Raw genomic sequence first — 25,504 nt, forward strand, 5'->3', positions numbered from 1 at the left:
ACCGTCCTCCCGGGACACAAGGACAGTTTCTTTCCAACCTTGCCCCAACAGTTGCAAACCTTGCACTCAGCTCCGCTAACTTCACAATCCTGGGGGATCTCAACACCCACCTGGACGACCCTAACTACCCTAATGCTAGAGAACTTTCCTCCAGCCTAGGTGCCCTCGAACTACAGCAACTTGTCCCCGGGCCCACTCACCAAAAGGGTCATCTTTTGGACCCCATATTCAGCAATTGCCCTAACCTTCACGTTGGAAACCCTTCCCCCTTCCCCTGTACCGATCACTTCCTTATTCCTTTCACTTGGACCCTTCCCAATCACCCTCCACCTAAACCCCCGACTGTTCAACAGTCACGCAACTGGTCCAAAATCCCCCAGCCGGAATGGCGGGGCAACCTAGAGCTCACCATACCCGCCAAAACTCCCAATCCCATCCAGGGCAACGATAATTACAATAGATGGATTGCCAGCTCCTTGGATCTGGTACTTCCATTAAAACGTACCCACCCTAAGCGGGGAAACCCGACAGCTCCATGGTACACTACAGATCTCCGGGAGGCCAAACACGCCTGCAAACGAATCGAGTGGAAATGGCGTCTCGATTACCTACTAGCCGACAAAACAGCCTACAAAGCAGCTATTAAAAGCTATAAATCTAGCATCAAACGAGCTCAGGTCAAATACTTTGAAGCAAAGATCGACAAGGCAGCTTCTAAACCCAAGGAGATCTACTGGATTGCCAAATCCCTCTTGCAACTACCTGAGGCTCCAAAGGAGCACAACAACACCCAGGTCCACTGCGAGGAGCTAGCGGACTTCTTCTACTGCAAAATAGAAGTCATCAACTCCTCTTTTTCTCAGACCATCACCTCGCCCAGTGGCATTGCTGACACAGGCTCTGCGACAGCACCACCAAACTCTCTCAATAGTATCCCGCCCCTTGATCTCATCAATCTAGAAAGTATCATGCTACAGATCAAATCCGGATCACCTACTGATCCGGCTCCTCCGGGTTCTCACCCCTATCACCAGTCAGATTTCACCCACCATTCAGGACCTCCTCAACTCCTCACTCCATACCGGCATCGTCCCGCCTCCATGGAAGAGAGCAATGGTCAAGGGATTACTAAAGAAACCCAGCCTCGATCAAAACAATCCCTCCAACTACCGACTTATTTCCCTTCTCCCCTGGCTCAGTAAACTTCTTGAGAAGTATGTCAACTCTGTCCTGACACACTTCTTGGAATCAAATAACATACTTGACTATACTTAAACGGGTTTTAGGCCCAGTCATGGAACCAAAACTGCCTTGATTGCAGTGACGGAGGAAGCAAGAAGGATCCTAGACAGCGGTGGGTCAGTGGCCATCGTCCTACTCGACCTTAGTGCTGCCTTCGACACTGTAAATCATAATAATCTACTCCACCGCCTCGGCAGGATAGGAATCTCTGGAACGGCACTCACCTGGATGAGATCCTTTCTCACAGATAGATCTTTCCAGGTATTTGAGAAAGACTTCACCTCCTCCAGTAAACCCCTTAACTGCGGAGTACCTCAGAGCTCCTCCCTGAGCCCCACTCTTTTTAATGTTTACCTCAGCCCCCTGGCTGATGTCGTCCGCCCCTTTGGAGTGAAAATTGTCACCTATGCGGACGACACACAGCTGGTGGTAGCGCTAGATCCACCTCTCAACTCCCACCACAGCTTACATAAATGTTTGGAAGCAGTTGCCGCTGGGATGTCGGGCTCCTGCTTAAAACTATACGGGGATAAAACAGAGGTCATGCTCCTGGGAAACAACATCACCAAATCCATTGATACCATCTGGCCCCTCTGCCTTGGCAGTCCCCCGCAACCCTAAGAACAAATCAAGAGTCTCGGCATCTGGCTTGACCGAACTCTCACTTTCAACTACCAAGCAACCAAGCTTGCTGCCACATGCTTCGGGCTTTTAAGGCTACTTCGCAAAATCCTCCCTCTTCTCCCGTTTCACTCAAGACGGATCATGGTCCAAGGACTGATTCTATCCCGCCTCGACTGCGGAAACGCCCTATACCTTGGGGCCCCACAGTCCACGCTCAATAGACTCCAAATCATTCAAAACTGCGTGGCAAGGACCCTCCTCGGTATCCCATGGCGAGTCTCAGTCAAAGCCCGACTGAAGGATCTCCACTGGCTCCCGGTGAAAGCGAGGATCGAATTCAAGAGCATGTGTATTGCTCACCGCTCTTACTGGGGGGGTCCAGGTTTTCTGTGCAAACCTTCTTGGTCTATGTGCACTTTATAAATAGCTTGTAACATACATAACATATGTGTAAGTAGTTAGGAAATTATGTTAGTCAAACAGGATACTACGGCGTATCGTGCAACAAATAACAAAATTATTGAATGCTTGTTTCAATTAATTTCACTCTATGGTGACCACTAGGTCCGCCATAATCGAAGAGAAAAAAAACTGCCATTTGTTATTGTTTGAAGAGTCTTCAAAGGCCTAAACATATTGCTAAATTGGCCTTTAAATAAAATTGTATGTATTTATTTGTAACATGACTTTTCTGCCTTTATATATTATTCAGGGATCATAATGCTTGCTCTTAAAAGTGTGTACAGATAAGCTAAAAAAAACCTGTTTCATGTGATTTTGCTATTTTTGTACCGCGTGTGACATTAAAATACCGGAGGTGATGGTAGAAAAACAGTCAGGTGTCAATACTAGTAATCTCTAGAGAGACTGGGACTTATTCTTAAGGAGCTATCGCTGAGTTAACATCACTTTATCGCAGCCAAAGTCGCGAGAAATGTATTGCCCCACTGACAAGCTGGTGTTAACAGCCCATAGCACCAGTTTACCTGCGATAGCAGACGCAAAAAACATCGCCACAGATGACCCCCGCAACTATTGCTAATGAGATGCAGAGTAGGTGTTCCCGAGCAAAAAGCTACGACAACACCACTCCGCAACATTTTCAAAGACCAGCCAGATCGGCGATAAGATCACAAAACATACGATAAGGCGCGATAGCATCAGGAAACGAACACCTGCTCTCACCTGGTGTAATGTCAGACCACAGCCTGCACCACAAACGAGAGCCCAGCCCAGAGCCATGGAGCCACTGATCATGCAGCCCAGACACCCAGGAAGGCCACGACACCCACCGCTACCACCCCCAGAACCCCCCCCCCCCCCCGCCCCCCCCCCCCCGGTCCCCGCCACCCGGACAAAGACATGCCACATCAACTACACGGAATCATGTACCAAATAAACCGCCTGATGTCGCACAATCACATCTGGTTACATGCATGTGTCGACACAAAAATGAGTATCACACATTCACCTTTGAAGCAACAAATGAAAATGTATTGAAACAAACACAGAACAGAAATGAAGACACATGGTGGCACCTGTTGGGACAATCAGTAGGTTACAGCCTGCAAGACAAAAATGACGATGAGAAGGTGTGTCCTGTGTACATCAAGGGACAGAGAGAGAGCAAAGGAGAGAGAGAGAAAGAGAGGGAGAGAGAGATAGACGGACAGAGAGAGGGAGAGAGAGAGAGACAGACGGACAGAGAGAGAGAGAAGGAGAGAGAGAGAAAGAGAGGGAGAGAGAGACAGACAGAGAGGGGGAGAGAGAGATAGAGAAAATAAGAGAGGGACATGGAGAGAGAGTACCAACACTGCACACCCAGGCCACACTGCTCACCTGCTGCCACCGGTGTGTCTCCAACCACGTGCTGGTATGTTCATCAGGTCCCACATGTGAGACAGACCCCTCATCTGAAACAGAGTTCAGATACATGAATGGTAGAGTACATACAAATGCACACAACATCATTGCCTGTCCGCTCCTACGCATATAGGCAGCTGCACCATAGCCCCTCCCACCAGCCAGCAGTGCATGCCCACCCCTGCGCACCCAGGCAGCTACACCCCAGCCCCTCCCGCTGCCCAGCGGTTCATGCCCGCCCCTGCGCACCCAGGCAGCTGGACCCCAGCCCCTCCCTCTGCCCAGCATTGCATGCCCACCCCTGCGCAACCAGGCTGCTGCACCCCAGCCCCTCCCACTGCCCGTGGTGGATGCCCAACCCTGAGCACCCAGGCAGCTGTGACCCAGCCCCTCCCAGCGCCCAGCGGTGCATTCCTGCCCATGCACTCCAAGGCCTTACTGTTCACCTCCCGCCACCGGCGTGTAGAAAAGAGGGCCCACCACATGCTGCTGGAATGCACAAGCCCGGAGCCCGCGGACATGGCACCCTCCACATCATGCAGCGCCTCTCTGCAGGCCACCAGGTCTCATATTTGGTGCTGGGTCTTGATTTCTCCATGGCAGAGGACATACCAGTGCACCCGGCATCATTGCAGCCTGCACACCCGCTCAGTTCCTGAGGTGCCACTGACTCTGTGACCCGCGAGGCGACGCCACATGGCGGTAGGCCCTCGTTGTCTGCTGGCTCAGGCCTACACTGAGGTCCAGCAGGGCACACAAAACTTGAGCAGTCCGGACCGCCGAGATGGGGCATCATTGCATGCTGTGTCCCTGCTCAGCAATTACGGTGTCCCTACCTTAGTGTACCAAAGTTCACCGGGAGTGGCTGTGGCATGCTGACAACTAGACCTGTGAGCAGCAGATCACTACAGGGAAGTCTTGGCACATGTAGCATTGTTGTCCCACCTGGAGCGTAAGCATAATGGGCTGGCCTGGCGTATGCCAGTCCAGCTTAAGGGTTTGAACAATGACCCCGAGCCTCTGGGCGTTGTTCCGTACGGGGCTGGACAAGGAAGGAACAAATGTGTGTGTCGCTGTTGTTGCATCGGCGCCACCCGGTCAACATTTGGCAATGTGTCACCCTGTGACCCAAGTCCAACGACATGAGCCGCATGGACGTAGGAGGAATTCACTGACCCTACATACATCAATACTACCACACATGAAAAACAGGACACATCTGTGTGATTCAGAATGTTTAATTCACATTAAGTGGAGTGTTGCATCTGGAGCACTACAGGGCCATGCAAACCCCACTTTACAATGTTGGCCCGTGGAGAGCCAGCCAGAACCCTTCAGGGAATGACAAGCCCAAAGAAAGAGGAATATTTCAGTCCACAGTCTGTTTGCTGTGTCATTGGCGATCAAACAGAATACGGCAGTCTGTTGGGAGGCCCTAGGTGAATGTCCCAGAGTGTATTGGGGGACAGTGGAAGGTGATGATGCAGAGGGCAGAACCAAGCTGAAACTGGCCAGATGTTGAAGATGAATGCTACTGCCTCCTTCTCACTAAGATGGTGCTTTCATCTGCCTCTTCGTCCTCTGCTGTTCCATGTGCCTCACGTGTGGGTGGTGCTGGCCTTTCTCCAGCACTGTGTGGCAGTGACACCTCAGGGGCCGGAAGTGGAATGTCTGCCGCACTGTGTGACACAGACACATCAGGGGCGGAGATGTGGATGTAGTGGTAGCAGCAGCATGCATCAGCGCCAGGCCTTGTGGCAGAATTGCCATGAGGATGTTTTTTAGGTCAGTGAGGAACCCAGCTACCACTCCCTGGTGTGCAGCCGTGGCAGCCACTCTTTCATGAACCTCCGCATGTTTCCCACCTCTTGGGCGAGCTCGCTGGAGCCACTCTGACTAGTCAGTCATTCTTGACTCTGAGGCAGGGCTCTGGCATTGTCAGGCATGGTTCATTGGTGAGCATTGAGCGGACTGTGGGTGTCCGTTATTGACTGTGAGGGGTCCCTGATGGGACTTAGACACCCACGTATGGCATCTAGTTTGTCTGCCATGCGATTGAAGCCCACCCACACCTGTTCAGCCAGTTGCTCCTGGCATCCCAACACACGGCATTGGAAGACCATGTGTTCTTCGTGGGGGTTCTGGGAGGCAGCCTTGGTGGTGGGTCCTGCCTGCTGTGAGGTCTGTGCAGGGAGTGGAGTCTCCTTATTGCATCTGGGCTGCCCTGCTCCTGGAGGTGCGCTGAGAAGGCTGTCAATGAACTCTCGGAGGGCATTGGAGTCGAAGCTGTGGTGGTTCTCTTCGTCATCAGAGAAGAGAGGTTTGGGCTATACAGGAGGTGTTGATTGTCCCTCTGCAATGTGAAGGGGAGATGCAGTTTAGCAATGTGTTCAACTGTGTGTAGTCCCATTGTACATGTTTACATACAGACTGTATGACTGTGTACATCGTGGCTGTTTGGGAGGAGCTGCCTTTTCAATGGGGGACAGTGGAAATTTCGACAACCGACGTGTGTGTGTTTGTACTTGTACATTGTCATCTCACATTTCCCTGCAATGCCACTTGTGATTGGCCAGTGTCTACACCCAATCGGCACCAGATTTGTCCTGTGTTCTGTTGTGAATGTGTTGCGGTTTGTGCCACATTGTTGTCAGTGTTGATGTGCTCCGCATGTTATGTGTGTGTGCTGCATTTCAGGGGTGTGGCCGTGCTGCTCTGGTTTGCTGCCCCTTATCCCTTTTCTGCTATGTGCCTTTGCCTTCTGTGCTTATACAGTGCCGAGTTGTTGCATACTTGGGTACATTGGTCTCTTGGTGTGAGTTGGGGTCTGGGGCTTGGTTTGTCCGCCAATGTGCTCAGTTCAATTGTGCATGTGTGCCATTGTGGCCATCTCCCCACGTTCTCCCAGACCGTGGTCGTTACTCACCCTGTTGCTGTTGTGTCCTGTCATGATGAGCACTCTCCGGTCCTCCAACTCCAGTCACCGTCTCTCCACTGATGACTGTGGACACCATTTCCTCCATCTCGTCTAGGTCCTCCTGTGGCGCAGGACTCCCACCTCCAGTCTACATTGCAGCCTTCCGGTTGTTGGCGAGTTTCAGCTTGGTTTTGCGCTCGACATCATTCCAGTGCCCCTTGACCCCTTCCATTGTCCTCTTCAGCACTCCAGCTGCATTCACCTTGTCCACGATGGACTGCCATAGTCCATTTTTTGTTGCTAATGACACAGTAGAGGTGACGAATAGTTGTTGATGGTGTTTGACCAACTCTGTTATCAGGATCCTGTTTTCCTTCAGACTGAAGTGCTTCTTCTTACTCTTCTTCTCCTTGGCCTTCCCTGACCTTGAGTTCCCAGGCAGGTCCTCTGGTGGGCTTGTGGGGTTCTGGTTCTTCTCCGTACTTGCTCGGGCAACATCCATTGTGCTTCGCTGTTGTTTGGGATTTGTTTGTCAGTTTTTTTTCTACTTTTATTGTGGTTTTTTTCCGCCTGAAGCTTGTGAATTGCAGGCCTGTAGCTGGTTTTTGCTGATTTTAGTATCTCGATTGGCCTCATCGCAACTTTTTTTGCATTCGTGTTTTGCATTTTTACGGCATGGTGTTGATTTTAATGCGTCAATTGACGCGTTATCTGGAGAATTTCGCATGGTGTCGCCGTGTTGAGAATACTTCGTTAACACAGCGTTATTTTCCCGCAATAGACTGTGATGTTGGAAGTTGCGATAAGTTACTATTGCAATGGTTATCGCACGTTCTTGAGAAAATGCCCCATTGTTTTTAACCCTCTGTGCCTTTCTAGGCAGAGACCAGCCCTAGAAAATCATCTTTGATCCTACTAGGTTAGCACCAGATCATGTCCACTTCAGATGGAAACAATCACAACCACACATTGGTTTCTGGCTATTGAGGCCTCGTAAGGGAGGTGCAGCGTGGGCCTAGTGGTGTCAATTGATATTTTAGTGATACTGTATAATCATTAGGAACACACTATTTAAAATCTGGGAAATTTAACATGTGAGGAAGAACTGGAATAGTATTGTATATCACGTTCACTTTTTTTGTGAGTGGCCATGTTAGACTGGCATTCTCCATTTTTCATTAATATTTTATCATCCCAAGGTGGCTGCAGTATTCAGAAGTAGCTTGGCGGCCATCTTGGAGCAATCCAAACATGATTAACTCTGCATAACTCCACTCATAAAGCAGCAGCTGCCTGGGATGCTTCACGCTTCAAGCAGCAGGTTGGTGTGTGAGCTGCTGAGCACTCTAAAACCTTGTCAACACCACAACATCCTTATGTGTGCATCCCAGCAACGGATCAGGCCACTTCTGTATTTTATTACAATGTATTTTAAGACATAAGGCTAGAAAACAGATAAAGCTAACTCCAAGACAGACCTAAACAAAGGGTCAGACAAAGTTTTCTGCTGTGTTTTTAGTTGGGAAAAACGTCATAAAATGTGTGAAACCATGATTAATAGCATACATCATAGCAACGTGGCTGCATGTGTAATGACAAAGATCTTCAGGCAGTTTTTTGCTTTGGGGCATGTGAGAAGTTGACCTGGCATATGATATCCACTATTCTAGTGGGCACCAGTCCAAACGACCCTTATTGATGGTAGGTTTAGACAACATTCATAGAAAGCTATCCTAGTGGTAGTTGTGGCGAGCAGCCTTCAGGCTAAGCCTTGAAGGAATGTAAAGTAGCTTGTTTTACCGGTCTATAATCTCTTGAATGATCAAATGAAAGCAGAATCACACCAGGTATATATATAAAATATATGTATTTATTCTAAACACATCCCTCTAGTCTCTTTATGAGGCTAGAGGCAAAAGTACAATACAAGAACCTAAATAGCACACAGTAAACTAGCACAGTATACGTTTTGCCTTAGGGGCCTCACAAACCATATGATAAGAAAGTGGTATAAGTACCGCTCTCAACATAGAGACCAGGCCTAGGGCCTGTAGAACCACTTGGGTAACCAGGAACCACCCAAGGTAGGGACGCAGGAGACCCACAGGGGACGCTTGCAGTGTCTAAACACAGCCTCAAATCACCATTGACTTCTATGGAGGAAGTTAAAGTTGGAGTTTTAAAGAATAAGGACACTTAGGAATGGACTACGGTAAACCCCTTTCAGTACTGGACACTTCGAGATTCAAGACCCACGGGAGCACCGAAGTACTCGTGTTACCTCATTCAGGTAAGCCGGGTGCATAGGTGTCTTTTCGCAACGGGTTTCGTCACCGTTTCCAATGGAGATCTGCAAAGAAGTGCTGCAGGCGTCCAGGTGAAGAGTGTCCGGATGGATCAGAGATCTGAAGAACCTGAAAGCAGAGGCGACAGAGTCTGGGTAACTAGCCAGTGGCCAGCAAGGCAACAAGATGCCAGCCGATGTCGGGTGCTTTCGGGTGATGTAGGTGAAGCTTGACTCTTCCATCACAAGGTCTAGGAGGCGTCGACGACAACCAGGAGCTGCATTCCTGGTGTCCCATGTTTTATGTCGAGTGCTGCAGTGTCAGTATCCGGATTGGACCCAACAAGCCTTGGCAACAGCAACCCCCGCAAGATGGAAAGATTGGCTTCAAAGCAGACCAGCAAGATCTGAGGGACTCACCCTTTGGAGGGGAGTCAGGGCACATCTCGAGCATCCAGGGAAGGCCAAGAAACAAAGTAGATTCCTTTGTGGGGACCCACCAGTCGACAGACCAGGGATCGCGAAGGGGCCTCGTGGAGTGTAGGCCTCGAAGCTTCGGTGCAAAAGGTGCTCAGGGCTTGGACTACAAGTAGCCTAATGCACAACTTCGGAAAAGCTTGGGAAGTCGATGCACTAGCAAATGTGCAGGATGTCCAGGAGTTCTAGTCCCACGTCTCTCATGATAGCTACAGGTCTCAGCTTTGCTGGGACCTCGTTTCAGCCTTGGAGATATCTAGAAGTCTGTGTCCTGTGTCGTAGATTCTGCGGGATCCAGTGTGAGCCTCAAAAATGTACACCGGCAAGGTTGCTTCGTTGGTGCCTGTTTGAACAGGGTAGTCACTCCTGGACCCCAAGGAGGAGTTCCTCCGTCTTCCAATCGATATGGAATGTAGAGGTTCAAGATTTATGTTTCAGAGTTTTGTACAGGGTAATCTAAAGTCCTAGGGACTGGGTTCCTATACTTATACTAAGTTTAGGGGTTGGACTAACTCTAGGGTCCCACTTATGGGAGGACCTGAGAGGGGGTGGTTACACCCCTTCTCCTTTGTCCAGTTTCGCACCAGAGCTGGGGCTGAGTGCCCCAGCAACTGGTTTAAACTGGAAAATGCACTGGACACCTTGTGTGCCCCAGGCACTCTCTGGAAAGCATTCACTGAAGGCAACCCACCCTGCCTCAACACACTAAAGCCTGTCTGGGGAGGTGCTGGCACCTCCCTGGACAGGAAACCTATTGTCCAAGCCTCCCCTGCCGGAGTTTCACCCAGCAGCAGGAGGTCAGACTCAAGTCTGTGGCAGCAGCATCCATTTTGTGATGCTGGGGCTCTGTTTAACTTCTACCGGGTTTACCAGTGTGTACATGTCTTCTCTCTCTAAAAGGGTGGAATGCGACCCCCACCCCCAGGACTAGCGGGGGGGGGGGAGTAGTATTCCAAAGTGTTTGACACCAAACACGACATCTTTTGATGCAGCAATTGCAAAGTTAGAATTTACTGCAAGGTTATAATGCACTTAAGAGTATATGGTATGGCTGTATCATAGAACAGCTATAAGGAAGGTATTCCGAAAGCTGCAGAGGGGCTCAGCTCATGCTTGGGCACCCCCTCACATAAAACCAAGCCCTCTGTCTTCAGGATTTTCAAGCACTGCCATAGGAGTGACTTATAGGTTTATATGTGTCTATCTATATAGGTAGATATAGGTATACTATATCTAAGTAAGGGGTACAAGTACCACCTTACCCAGGGCACCTTTGTCATACTACTGCACCTCATAGGTGGACTGCAATCAAAAAGCATACTTTTTGCGAAAAGGTCCTGAATTTCATGTCAGCAAGTCAATGTGTCTGTCTGCATGAGTTCCTCTGAAACCTTTTTTGCCTATTTGCATCATTTGTCACTGTAAGTGTCGCTTTGTGTCATTCGTGCCAGAAATCAAACCGTATATGTCCCATGGGTGAAGTTACAGTGACCTAATGTGTCTTTCTTTGTGCCCACTTCCTATGCATAACGTGTGTGTCATCTTTCACTCAGTTCCCCATCTCCGAGAAGGTCTCCCTCATGGACCAAGAAACAAAAGAGAAGGAGATGGCGAAGTTCTTAATGGACATTGTGAAAAAGGTACGTGTTCCCTAGATGTCCGACTAGACTTGTGTGCTCCTGCCTGGTATTGTAATTCACTATGAGGTATGAACAGTAAAACAGTGAAAGAGATCATGAGTGTTAAGGAATTAGCAACAGTAGTATGCAGAGGTGTGAGACTGAGATGCACAGAGGAGGCACTGGGCAGACCCACTGAAGTACAGAGCTGTGCATGCTGGTGCCATGTCTGCATGCAAACATCCTGGACTTTTAAAGGAACAGCGGTCTCTACAAAAAAGCAGGTAGTCTCAAACTGTATGTAGATATGATTCGGTGTCTTAATTAAAAACCGTATTTATTAGCAAACAAAAGTAGTGGGTAGCGCCAAAAGAACACAGATTAATATATGCAGGGGAATTTACAAGTGACATGAATAGAAATGATTCCATGTAAGTCACGGTATAAATATCCACAATTCAGCTGAACCACAGGCATTGATTTTGAGCCTTACATTTGTATATTATGGAAACGTTGGTTAAATCCCACACTGATCCTTTATTGTATATTTAATTTAATAGGGCTAGTTGAGTCATAATTAAATTCATTGACACCATTCGAGACTAACTGGTATTTGTAGGTACAGTTGTTCCTTTAAAATATGTATCTTTGTTCCCTATGTATCCTTGGGTTTACTTTGTTTTTCGTAAAATAACATTTTGAACAGCACTTTCCATTACTATTCAAACATACTTTTGCTGATTTTTTGGTCTTAATTGGCAGAGCAGTTATCGACAGACAATTGTGTAAGATTCACCAGGAGAGGAGCTTTGGCTCTGCCAACATGTTGAGTCAGCAGTACATATTTCGGTTGGAAAGAAGTTGTATGCTGAGCACACACAATACGGTCATAGACGGAGTGCTGAATCTTTTCAGACACTCGCCCCAGTCACTATTATACTGAGTTAAATCCATCATCGTTCTTCTGCTCACTTTGCCACCCCAGTTCAGAAATGACCATATGCAAATCAGTCTTGACCCTGTGCCTCATGGGAACAGTCCAGCCCGAACTGCCAAGCCAGGACCGGAAACAAGCATCCTGGGACTGGTTTCAGGGTAACACTCCTCATCAACTAGGCTACCTTGAATGTAGTGGCAATTTGAGCAAAGGACCCACGTCTGGGCACACTCTTCCAGGTTAGGGCGAACAAAGCAAGCACAATAAGATGAAGGCCAGTGTGCTGGAACTTTTCATACAGTCATCAACAGTCACTTTTAAATCTGGGTTAAATTCATCATCATTCTTCTGCTCACTTCGCCACCCCAGTTCAGACCCAGCCATATGCAAATCAATCTTGACTGTGTTACTCATGGGAACAGTCCAGCCCAAACGGCCAGGCCACGTCCTCCCTACTGCCACAGAAAAAGTGCTTGCCCTCCACACAGTTCATTTCTGATCATTGTGTTTATCTTGCTGCCTGAGCTTGCACTTTCAGGCAAACACACATGACATTGTAATACTATTGAAGAGTCTTAGATAACTAGATGATTTATGGATTTTTTCTCTGGCAGCAGCACAGATGGGAGGAGGGCAGTCATTAACAAACATGGATGTTTAAGTCTGGCTTGGCAATGCAACTGTGTTAGACCTTATGATATCAACAAAACAGAACTTTCAGAGTCCTACCGATAGAAGGACTTATGCTCCACTCACATATTGATTCCACAAGTACAGGATTAGATTGGGCCAAAATTGTGTGCTTCCACTAAAAGGACTGCAGATATTGCACTTTTTTTCTTGTGGCAAAGTTTATACTCGATGCAGCAGGACTGAGTTGGTTATGATGGCAAGCCAATCATATCGTGTTTATTATGAGAAATTCCAATAAAGGAAGTAGGTCTGACATTGAGTGTTAAAAGCATATGTGAAAGATATTTAGGGTGGATTGTTATTACTCTGAATTAAAGCCTACAGATAGGTTTTTTTATTACATGGAATCACATAATTTACGCTCGTAGGCTAAGATTTTGGTGTTTGTTTCCCCCACTGGCAAACCAAGAGAGTGGAAGATTTGCACTATGAGATTCCTTGTTCATCTCTGTTAGGAAAGATACTACTTTGCTTTGCCAGCTGTAATTTTGAATACATTTGCCATTTTAGGACTGAATGCCTAATGGTTGCCTTTTGGCAAAGCTTATGGTAAGTCCAATAGGCTGAGTGGGTTATAGTGACAAGCCAACGCTACAGCTCTAAGCTTGACTGGAAAGCAGGGATATCTTAAGTCACATGCCATAGATCTGGCCTGTTTATTATGAAAAGTTATTAAAAAGGTAATTTGTAATACCTTTTCACAATAAACAGGTCAGATTGGCTTATTTACTCTGAAAAATACATGGTACGGTCATTAGGTCTCTAATAGTGGATTGTTATCACACTTTGTTACAAGTCATTGAAATGTGTTTGGTTACATGTAACCTCATAGATTACCACTGTAGGCAAACATTATGGTGTTGGTCACCCTTTCAAATGAATTTTATTTATTGCACAGTTACTTAAAACCATTTGCGATATGACTTACGTACAATTAAAAAAAGAAAATTCGAATCACAATTGTTTAAAAGCATTTCTACAAAATTAGTTTACGTAAGGCATTATCTAAACCAAATAAAAAAAAGATAAGTTATATACATTAAAAAAAAGGTGAGAGATTGCCAGTTCACCTTACTTCAAATTTGATTCAGGTACTGAGGTTGGTATTTAAAACGGCGTCATCACGAACTGATTGCTGGAGACTGATTATTTAACAGACCAGATTGCCTTTTGTATTGCCTGGCCCCTCTTCTTCAATAAGCCTAAGACGCAGCTCTGTCATGTGTCTCCCAAATCTGGCCAAGTCTGACGGTAAGGTGCAGGAAAAAGAACCAAAGCTGCTTCTTCATATTGTCCGGACCCCGTTACGCAGCTATATTTGTTTTAAAAGATTCTGACAGGGCTGTAGTATGCCGGGACAACAACAAATCAAGTGTAGCAGATTTAAAGTTGCAAATTCTACATTTGATTTTGTGTTCAATGGACTTTCACCCTTGGTTTAATTTTTTAATTGGGAGGGGCACTAATCTGGCCCATAAAATGTTTTTAGTGCTTTCCTTCCCAGTGTTTGGCTATGATAGGGCTGGGTTTTATGCCCTGCATATGATGTTATCAGCCCTGGTGGACCTCTTCCTGTTCCCTGATCCCATTTCACATGTTCCTTCTAATTAAGTTCAGGTTTAGTTTGTTACATTTTTATTTGGGCAACTTTAAAACATGGGAAAGACCTGAACTAGCCCCCCCCCCCCTGTAGTTGTGATAATTTTTCCACCCAAGACACCATGCACTTTGTTATAATTTGTGGGTTTTATTTAGAGCAAAGAAAAAAATACCTGGTACCGGTTTTGAAGGAGGCTGGCTTCACACAAGTGAGACCAGCCCTGCTCTACTTACAATCATTGACTAACATACGTACTACTTTTTGTATGGCTAACTTATTGGTGGCTGCAGCTAGAACCAAAAAACATATTTATTAGATCAATGGCCCCTGTAAAACTGTGTTAATTAAGATGTGAGATCCTGGTGTATTATCAAATGACCTAAAAATGTACTAATCCCACGTATGCTCTGATTTGTTTGTTATTGTAAATGATCTGTAAATAGTTGTATTGTATATATTTTAAAATGTATGAAATGCTTTTATCTCTTTGTATGATTTTTAACTAAATCGAATAAAGATATTTTGACTGACTGACTGACCTCTTCCTGTTAAATAGTCTGCTAGGTCATTTTTATGTGACAGGTGGTAGCATTGTTTATTAATTAAGTTTTTATCGGTCCTTGGTCCCAGTTTTCAATTGATTAACCCAACTGTTCCACTGTTACCTCCATATAACATTGCAACGGGTTAACTGACCCCCTGTAGATCGGCTTCAGCATGCTCTTTAAGCTTCTGGTTGGGGCTTTAAGTACTTGATAGTAGTATTTCGTATGCATTTCCAAACATTCTTTTTGTTTCCTCAGTCCAAATTCCAAGCGAGTTAGGCTGTTGCGATTGTATTTAGGCACTTTGAAAATGCGTTTATAGGCCTGGCATTGTGCTTTGTCTAACATTGATTCCATTTTAGCCAGGAATGCCTACTGTGCATACCCTGCAATTGCCCTTATTTTGGCTTGTATTACTTTTCTGATGGGAGCTGTCGTTGGACTTTGCATTAGCTCATGTAGTTTGCTTAGGGCATAGGTTAATCACTGTGCTTTGGCCTTCATTTAATGCAGATGTAGCGTTGTTTACCCATTTCACTTAGCCAGCACCCAACTTAATTGTAGGATTTCGCAGTAGAGACCATCTCTTTGCCCACATGCCATTTCAATTGTGCTTTTTGGAGAAATGACCAAAAATTACTACTTTAGTTTTTTGAGCATTTATTATAAGTTTGTTTCTTTTGTTGTGATTGTTGAGGGCATCTAGGTCCTTTTGTAGCCCGATTTTCGTGTGGACTAGTACCACTAAATCGTCTGAGTATTGTAATATTTGAAGTTTGTTGGTTCCGATTTTCAGAGTTACATTGTGAAGCTTATAAGCGGTATATAAGTTAAACAATGTGGGAGCAAGTACACATCCCTGTTTTAATCCATGGCTTGTCAAGCACTTCTTTGTTGTGGTGTTGTCTACTAGCTTTACTTTGATCCAGGTGTTACTGTACAACAAGATAATGGCTTTGAGAAGACCTACTGGGATATGCCAGTTATGCAATTTGGCCCAAAGCTTGTATCGAGGCACCCCATCGAACACAGCTGAGTAGTCTACGAAGCATGCACAGATTAGTTTATTATTTTTACCATTTGCTTGCTGGCTTAGATACGACATGGCCATGATGTTGTCAATTGTGGGGCAGCCTTTACAAACTCCAGTCTGGTAGGGGGGGAGGATGGAGTTCTCTTTAATCCATCTATTTAATTCATTCAATAAGGTGCTGACTAAGGGTGGGCGTAAAATCAGTTTCGCGGGCGAATTTGCAGATTTTCCGCGATTTTGCGATCCGCGAATCTCGCGAAATCGCGAATCAGCGGGGACGAATTTTCAGCCAAGCAAGGGTTACAGCAGCAGGTGCAAAAGTTGAACCTAATTTCTTTGTAACCTTTTACAAAAGGGTTACAAACAAATTAACTTCAACTAGGACACCTGCTGCTAATTGCTTCCTGGCGCCTCGTTGCCTACTTGCAACTATTCTCTGACCCTGCTCTGACCCTTGAAGCAGGGTCAGAGAATAGTTACAAGTAGGCAACGAGGCACCTGTCCAAGGAATTAACCTCATCAGGAAGCGCTTACAGATATAAAAAACAGGAAGAAGGGAGAGGATGGCAAATACACCCATTTTGAGTTGTCAGGAGGGGTTAAACAAAAAGAGACCTTTACAGCACAATTTTCATATGCATTTTGCTAAAAATAAAAAGCTGTATGTTCTGTAGGGGCAACTCAGGAATCTGGCCCTTCAGAGATCCGGCCTCTCTTTCTTTCTCTCGTTCTCTCTCTCCCTCTCTCTTTCCCTCTCTTTCTATCTATCTATCTATCTATCTATCTATCTATCTATCTATCTATCTATCTATCTATCTATCTATCTATCTATCTATCTATCTATCTATCTATCTATCTCTCTCTCCCTCTCCCATAAATGACTGCATGGGTAACTTTGCTATGCAAGCGGCTGGCGAAGACGCAAAAATCCCCGCGAACACGCAAAAAGCAAAAATCTGCAAATTTGCGAATTTTGCGGATCGCGAATTCACAAATCCGCAAATTCGCGGATCGCGAATTCACAAAATTCGCCCATGCTTAGCGCTGACGTAGGCTTTCCCTTCAATGTCCAAAAGGTCAATTAGTCTATCATTTTTTAGCTCTGTGTTGTCTCCTCTCTTGAATATTGGATGTAAAAATTACCCTTGCCATGAATTGGGCACCATTGCTTTCAATCGACATTTGATAAACAGATTGGATACGATTTTTCTCCAATATACTGGGTCTCCTCTAAAGATTGCTCCTGAAAGACCATTTTGCCCGGGTGCCCCCTCTTTTCTTATCTTTTTTATTACTTTTTCGACGGTGGTACAGTCTTGTTCTTTGCCCATAAATTCCACGGAGACCTCCTCGTCTGTGTTTGAGCTAGCCAAGAGGCAGACCCCGGTGATTCCAAGGTCAATGCCTCCTTCCTTTTCAATATAAATTGCAGAAACTTGTTTCAACCATGCATCTGCATGTACAGAGTTACGCCTGTCTACTTTACCTTTCTCCAGGCTGGCTATAAATTGCCAAAGCTGACATTGTTTGTGATGTATCGTTATCCAGTCCTTCTCTATTTCATTTTGTTTAAGAGACCTTAGCAGATGTCTGCACTTTTTGGATAGATCTTTGCACTTTTCCATTGTTTTTTGGGTTCCTGCAATCCTTTGTGCTCTTTTAGCTCTCTACAGGTTACGTATTACTGTGCTTAGTTTTATGTTATGTCTAAGTTTTGAGGTGTATGTCTTCGTTCCATGTGGGCTGACTTTGTTGTTTTTGATAAGTGTAGTTTTTAGAGCACAAATCAAGTTCAAGTTCAAGTTGGGGTATTTGTATAGCGCACAGCTCACCCAGAGGGTCTCAAGGCGCTTGGGTAAGGGGTTCATTATTTGTCGAATATCCAGGTTTTAAGTTCTTTTCTGAAGGAGATGGTGTTTTGAGTAAGGCGGAGATGGGTGGGGAGTGAGTTCCAGGTCTTGGCAGCAAGGAAGGAGAAGGATCTGCCACCCATGGTGGATTTTCGGATGCGCGGGACAGCGGCGAGGGCTTGATTGGACGATCTTAGTTGGCGGGTGGGCTTGTAGAAGGACAGTCGAGTGTTGAGGCATTCGGGTCCTAGATTGTAGAGGGCCTTGTGTGCGTGGGTGAGAAGGCGGAATGTAATTCTTTTGTTGACGGGAAGCCAGTGGAGGTCTTTTAGGTGTGCGGTGATGTGATCTTGGCGAGGGATGTCTAATATGAGTCTCGCTGATGCGTTTTGGATGCGTTGGAGTTTTTTCTGTAATTTTGCTGAGATTCCGGCGTATAGTGTGTTACCATAATCCAGTTGAATCGTGACCAGTGCGTGGGTGACAGTCTTTCTTGTCTCGAGGGGGATCCAACGGAAGATCTTTTTGAGAATGCGAAGTACGTTGAAGCAGGAGGATGAGACTGCGTTGACTTGTCTGGACATCGAGACAGAGGAGTCTAGGATGAAGCCAAGGTTACGTGCGTGGTCTGTGGGTGTGGGTGCTGTGCCCAGAGCGGAGGGCCACCAAGAGTCGTCCCAGGCAGAGGGGGAAGATCCTAGGATGAGCACTTCCGTTTTGTCTGAGTTGAGTTTTAGGCGGCTATGTTTCATCTATTCGGCTACTTCTTTCATGCCTTCGTGAAGATTGGTTTTGGCGGTGTTAGGGTCTTTGGTGAGGGAAAGGATTAGCTGGGTGTCGTCGGCGTACGAGATGATGTTTAGGTTGTGTTGACGCACAATGGAGGCGAGAGCGCTCATGTAAACGTTGAAGAGGGTGGGACTGAGTGAAGATCCTTGTGGTACGCCACAGATGACTTCAGTGGCTTCAGAGTTGAACGGAGGGAGTCGGACTCTTTGAGTTCTCCCAGCGAGGAATGAGGCAATCCAGTCCAAGCCTTTTCCTTGTATTCCGATGTTGCTGAGGCGTTGTATAAGGGTGCTGTGGCAGACTGTGTCGAAGGCGGCGGAGAGGTCGAGTAGAATGAGGGCCACTGTTTCACCGTTGTCCAGTAGTGTTCGGATGTCGTCAGTCGCTGCAATGAGGGCGGTTTCGTTGCTGTGTTTGGCTCGAAACCCGGATTGAGATGGATCGAGGGATTTGTTGGATTCAAGGAAGGCGGCGAGTTGTTTGTTGACTGCTTTCTCGATGACTTTGGCCAGGAATGGGAGGAGGGATATGGGTCGGTAGTTTTTAAGTTCAGAGGGGTCTGCTGTGGGTTTCTTCAGGAGGGCGCTGAGTTCGGCATGTTTCCAGCTTTCTGGAAAGGTGGCAGAGTTGAACGAGCAGTTGATGACATCACGGAGATGGGGTGCGATGATGGAGTCTGCTTTGTTGAAGATGTGGTGGGGACAGGGGTCGGTTGGCGAGCCAGAGTGGATGGAGTTCATTAGGCGGATGGTGTCTTCAGTGGTGATTGGGTTCCAGGCGGTAAGGTTGTTAGTTGGCGGAGTAGGATCTGAGAGGGGTGGGGAGGGTTGAACGCTGGGAGTATTCTCGAAGCTGTTGTGGATGTCGGCAATTTTGTTGTAGAAGAAGGAGGATAACGCATCGCAGAGGTCTTGGGAGGGAGTGATGTCGTTGGATGTAGCGGTGGGGTTGGTGAATTCTTTGACGATGTTGAAAAGTTCCTTGCTGTTGTGAGTGTTGTTGTCGAGACGATCCTTGAATGCTGATTTCTTGGTGGATCGAATCAGTTGGTGGTGTTTGCGGGTGGCTGCCTTGAGGGTGGACATTTTGTCGGTGGTTGGGTTTTTTCTCCATATTTTCTCCAGGGTGCGGCAAAGCTTCTTGGATTTTTTAAAGTCATCATTGAACCAGGGAGCCTTTTTGCTGGCTGATTTGATCTGGTGTTTTTTCAGGGGTGCCAATTCGTTAGCACTGTGGGTGATCCATTGCTTGAGATTGGTGGCCGCTTGGTTTGGGTCCAATGAGAGGGTGGGAGGGTTTTGGTTGAGTGATGTGAGGAGTTGTTCAGAGGTGATTTTGTTCCAGTTTCTCCGGGGAATAGGTTGTGGGCGGTTGTGGGTCAGGGTGGTTTTGTAGCTGAAGTGAACACAGCTGTGGTCCGTCCAGTGCAGAGCTGTGGTGCGATCGAAGGAGATGTGCTTGCTGGAAGTGAAGATAGGGTCGAGCGTGTGTCCGGCTACATGGGTGGGGGTGTCAACAAGTTGATTGAGTCCGAGATTGGCCAGGCTGTCCAGAAGGGTGGTGGTGTTGCTGTCGTGTTTGTTTTCAAGGTGGTAGTTGAAGTCTCCTAAAAGAATGTAGTTCTCGGAAGCGAGGGCATGTGGGCTGACGAAGTCGGTTATGTCGTCGCTGAATTGACTGCGGGTACCTGGAGGCCTGTATTTGAGGGTGCCTCTAAGTGTGGTCCTAGGGTCGGTGTGGATCTGAAAGTGGAGATGTTCGGCGGTTGCAAGATTATCATCGGAGCTGGTCGTGATTTGATGGTGTTCTTATGGATGATGGCGATGCCTCCACCTGTATGATTGGTGCGGTCTTTACGAGTGATCTTGTAAGCGTCCGGTATGGCTATGGCGATATCGGGTGCTGATGATGTGTTCATCCATGTTTCTGTAAGGAAGGCTATGTCCGGTGACGCAGAGTTGAGTAGGTCCCAGAGTTCCGTTGCGTGTCTGTGGACCGAGCGGGTGTTGAGCAGGATGCAGTTCAGGCGGTTAGAGTCGGAGCTATGTTTGGGGGGAGTGGATTTGGTGAGGGTCCTGAAGCAGTTGAACTTGCAGGAGAGGCAGGCGAATGGTCCGTGGGTGCGCCCTGGGGTGGCTTCGCCGCATTGTGGAGCGCGTCCGGGGTTGAGGGCGAGGAGAGTTGTGGCATTATATGTGACTCTAGTGGGCTGGGTACGGCGGGGACCAGGGGGTCTGGCGCTGGGCGAGGTCCAGGCGCGGACGGGCGTAGACGGGCTTACCTTTGGCGCACCTTCGGCGCGCATGGGGCGCAGCCGCTGAGCGTGAACGCTGCGCGTAGGTCCTTGTGACATAAATGGAGAAGTGGAGGGGGGCGGAGCGTGGGAGGGGGAGCTGGGAGGCGGGAGCCTAGGGGGAGGGACGGGCTGCAGGCACAACAAAATGGACGAGACAACAACAGGACAGCAGGACGCTGTGATGCGAGTTGGCGGTGGAACACACGGGCACAATTTAAATTAAATAAAATATTAACGCAATGCGGAGAGTTCACAAGTGAAATATGTTAAACAGGCAAAGCAATGCGGAGCGTTCACAGTTTAAGTATTATAAAGACACAAAGCAATGCGGAGCGCTACGCAACAGAGCGGGTGAAAATTCAATTGAAATAAATTTAAAGTGTGGCAGTGGTGGGGGAGCAGCGCTACGATACCAGTCACAGCGCTATGGGTTCAGGAGGAAGGGTGGAGCGACCGCTTCACACGGAGTCAGGCTGGTCAGTTGTCCAGTTATCTGGAGTCTTACCTTTACACTCGTGTTTTTCTTTCTATGATTTAAATCACATGGCTTGGTGCTTGTTCCATTTAAACCTTCTAACTAATGTGTGTTCTTCAATCCCTGTTGAATGGGATACCACAGACACTTGTTCCATCTGTATGATGCTAGTATTTAGTTCAACTTGCAGCAATTTGCGGTCACTAGTTTCGAGTGATTTTACTTCAAAGTTAACTATTTTCTGAGTAAGAAGGTTGTATAGAAAGATGTAGTCAATTGTGGAACAGTTCTTAAATGTGGCAATTCCTGAGTTTTTGGAATCCAAACTTTTCCAGGTTTCCTTGGCGGACTTTAAATCATAATTTTGCAAGAAGGAATTCAAAATTCTTTCAGAGCAAGTTGGACATGACCTGTCACTCATATTTGTTCCCAGATAGTGCAGATTGAAGTCTCCCACTGTCACTTTAAGTGATAGCGATTCAGTGTGTAAGATTTCCTGTATTGAAGTTATGTTTTTTGTAGCTTCCAATTTTAACGGACCGTGTGCGTTTAAATATATGCTTTGAACTAGGATTGAGGATCTATTATCTCTGTCCCCTTTTCCCTCCATTACGAGTGCCTGTAACATGTCTGACTCTGTTTTTACCCTTTTTACTGTTAACTGTTTTAGATGTTTTACATTTGCTAGTTTATGAAAACCGGTGTCGCCTTCAAGGAGTACATGATCTGTGGCCCAGGTCTCTTGTAGGCATACAATGTCTCCTTCCTGCAATATATTTGTTGCTGTTACTTGTTTAAGCGCTTTGTGTATGCCTGCCACATTCCAAGAAATGATTTAAAGATTGTAAAGTTTTTTCTTCATACGTCGTGACTGGTTTGATTCGGTATTGCTGGTTGGATTTTCATGTTTATTTTCCTAATCTGGCTTTCCGCTAATTGCTATTAGTTGAGTAATGGTTATTGGGTCCATTATTATGTTTGTGTTTGAATTTCTAAGCCCCTTTTTTAAAAACTTTTCTTTGGTGATTTGCTCGGTTGTCGCATTTGTTTTATTGCCTACTATTTGAGCTGATTGTGTCTTTAGGTCTTCGATAAGGGAAGAAAGGACTTTCCGGATTGATGCCAGTTTGTTGATTGTCGGCCCACAGGCGTGGTCTGTATTTAAAGTGGTTACATATACTAGGGCTTGTGTTATCAACTTGTTCAGATTAGCCAGTTTTTGATCAATCTTTGATATTGTTGTTGCCATGTTAAGCAAATCCACTTGGACATCCATCGTATTTGATTGATAACTCAGTGCCTCACGTGTGAGTTGAGATGTTTTAAAAAAAATATCCCATATTGTTCATGAGTCTGTTGTTACTACTGGGTAATGGATATCAGTGTTTTGGCAATGCTTGTCCTTTACCGTAGTGTTAGTAAGAGATTCACTTTCAGCTATTCGGGGATTTTGTGTGTTGTCTTTACTGTGTGGGAACCTATATTCCGATGTTTGAACCAGCATACTAGGGGCTTCTACTCACTCTCTGCCTTGGTTTTTTCCTCCCAGGACCTCATTTGTTGTGATGTTTTGTAAGCTAGGCGACGGTAATGTACAAGTCGGTGTTTGTATTTTTCTATCAATTTCACTTATTGTCACGTGTTGTGTGAGGTTTGAGAGATGCTTATTGATTTTTACTTGTACCTCAATTGGTTGGTGAGCCCCGGTGCTCTGAAATTGAGATTTGTGTGCCGTTTGTTTAGCAGGTGATTCAATAGAATATTTATCCTGTTGTAATGAGTGGTCTCCGTTTGTCAGGAGTTCCTGGTCCATAATAGACCCCCATGATTGGCCCATTTGTCCTTTACGATCTTGATCCTGCTGGGTCCCAGTTAGAGTTATGGGCTCTGTATTAGTTTGACCATTTTTTGAATTTATATTCCCTATGTGAATAGATGGTGCGATTGGTGATGTGTGGAGGATGATACCATCCTTCCTGTTCCTCATGATGGGATTACATTGCGTCTGCTGGATCTTTTAAAAAATGTAATTTGCTTGGTACACTGATCGGTTTTGCAAACATTCTATACACTGACGAGATTAAAGTCTGCGCCTCTCCCTCTGATTTTGCTTTATGATTCTTTGCGGTTGAGCCTTAAGATTTTTATTTACCTTTTTATTGATGGGAAGATGGCTCTCTCTTGCCCTGACCCTCATAGTTTATGTGGAATGCTTTTTTTTACTCTTTTTTTCTTTTTGATAAAAGTTGATTAGGACTTATGTTTATGTGCTTATAGAGCGTGTGAATCACCCCATGAGAGTATCTCTGCGCTAAGACCGCCTATGGAGTGCTGAGGTGAAATGATTAGAACAGCGATGATTTCAGCATTTTCCTGAAAACGAGGTCATCCGTGCATTGACGCAGATGTAAAGGGAGTTTGTTCCAGCAGAGTTTGGAGAGATGGTAAAAAGCCTTACCACCTTTTAAAGCGAAGGACTACTATCAGGGCTTTAGCTCCAGAGCGGAGGGGTCTAAAGGGCACATAGTTAACAAATGTATCCTTAAGGTAGCTGGGGCAAGATCTGTTTATGGCTTTGTGTGCCATACAGCATGTTTTAAATGTAATCCTTTTCCTTATGGGTAACCAGTGTAATTTATGAAGCAAAGGGAGGGAGGCTGTTCTTGGGGGTCGGGGGGGGCGTGGTTACCAACCGAGCTGCAGTGTTCTGGACAACCTGGAGTCTGTTTATGGCACTTTCGTGAGATCAACAGCGCATTACAGTAATCCAAGCAGTTTAAGATTAGTGCCTGGATCAAAGTTTTTCTAGAAGAAATTGGCAGGAAAGGTTTTTTACCACCTGTTTTGGACCTGGGGTGGTACCCAATTCCTCTGGCCACCAGCTAGGGGACCATTTCAGAGTTTCATCGCCAAATAACATTATCTCTGACTTAGCAGCGTTGAGCTGGAGAAAATTGATTTTCATCCATTCCGCTATGGTCTTCATTCCGTCACCGAAGGTGCTTTGAATATTGGGGTTAGATTTGTCAAGTGAGAGGAGTAATTGGGTATCATCCGCTTATGATATGGGGATAAATCCCAATTTCCTCAACAGTCTCGCCAGGGGAGTGACATAAATATCAAACAGGGTTGGGCTCAGGCATGAGCCCTGTGGTACTCCCTTGGTCACCTTGGTGGTCTTAGAATGTTATGGACCTAGGTTAACGGTTTATGTTCCGTCAGACAAAAAGTTGGACAGCCATTTCAGTGCCATTCCTGAGATGCCTATGTCACTCAATCTTCTGAGTGGAATCTGGTAGGAGATGGTGTTGAATGCTGCAGAAAGGTCAAGCAGCACCAGATTGGATTCTGTGCTGTATCAAGGATGGAACCCAGATTGAGAGGGGTCTAGGCAGTTAGTGGATTTGAAACAATTGGAGTGATGTATATTGATATGTTTTTCTAAGATTTTAGTGTGGAGGGGAAGGAGAGAGATGAGTCGATAATTACTTACGTCTTCCGTCAACATTTTGGGATTCTTTTTAATTGGAAGTATCTTCGTGACTTTCCAATCTAGAGAGAGGACTCCTTCCCTCAGGGAGCTGTTTAAAATGGCGCGCATCGGGTTGGCTAGTTGTTTGGACAGGGTGACGACTATTTTCGCAGGTATGAGGTCAAGTGGGGAACCTGACTTTGTGACCTTTAGAAGGGTTTTTGTACCTTTTGTTGTGAGTAGTGGGAAGTTCTCTATCAAACGAGATATGGGTGAAATAGGCGGAAGTTCAAATTCAAGATTAGTTTGAGGATTTATCATGGATGGGATTTTATTATAGATCGTATCAATTTTCTGAGTTAGTTGGCTAGCAATATTGTAGCACAACATTTGAAATGAGGCTAGTGCTGTGTCGCAGGCCTTAGGATTTGTGAATGTTTTTAGGATCTGATAGAGGCTTTTCTGAGAGCTCCCTGCTTGTTCGAGAGTGGTTGCGATGTGAGTTTTCCTTGTGTTTTTTAAATTGTGGTGGTATTGAGTTAGAGCCTCCTTAAATCTTTCTTTGTCTGATTCGTCATGTGAGCATCGGCACCGCCTTTCAAGTTTCTTGCATGAGCCTTTTTCTAGCCACGGGGAGGCCGAGTACCACGGTGCCTGGCATCTTTTTGTATACGTAGAGCATTAGTTCAGAGGAGCTAAGCTGTCTAGGGTAGCTAGAAGGCTGGCATTAAAGGAGGCTAGACGTTTTTCGACATTATCAGATTCCTAGTATTGAGGTGGGCAAAATG

General features: G+C 46.1%; 1 protein-coding gene across 1 annotated transcript in view; it reads left to right on the forward strand.

Annotated features, from left to right (window-relative positions):
* LOC147729493 (uncharacterized) overlaps window positions 1–25,504 on the forward strand; it is a 2,015,126-nt gene that overhangs the window by 1,780,258 nt on the left and 209,364 nt on the right. Inside the window, 1 exon segment of the mRNA XM_086954003.1 lies at window positions 52–1,198. Coding sequence (XP_086810129.1) covers window positions 52–1,198 — 1,147 coding nt within the window.

This window comes from Lissotriton vulgaris, chromosome 2_1 (assembly GCF_964263255.1).
Source record: "Lissotriton vulgaris chromosome 2_1, aLisVul1.2, whole genome shotgun sequence".
NCBI lineage: Eukaryota > Metazoa > Chordata > Amphibia > Caudata > Salamandridae > Lissotriton > Lissotriton vulgaris.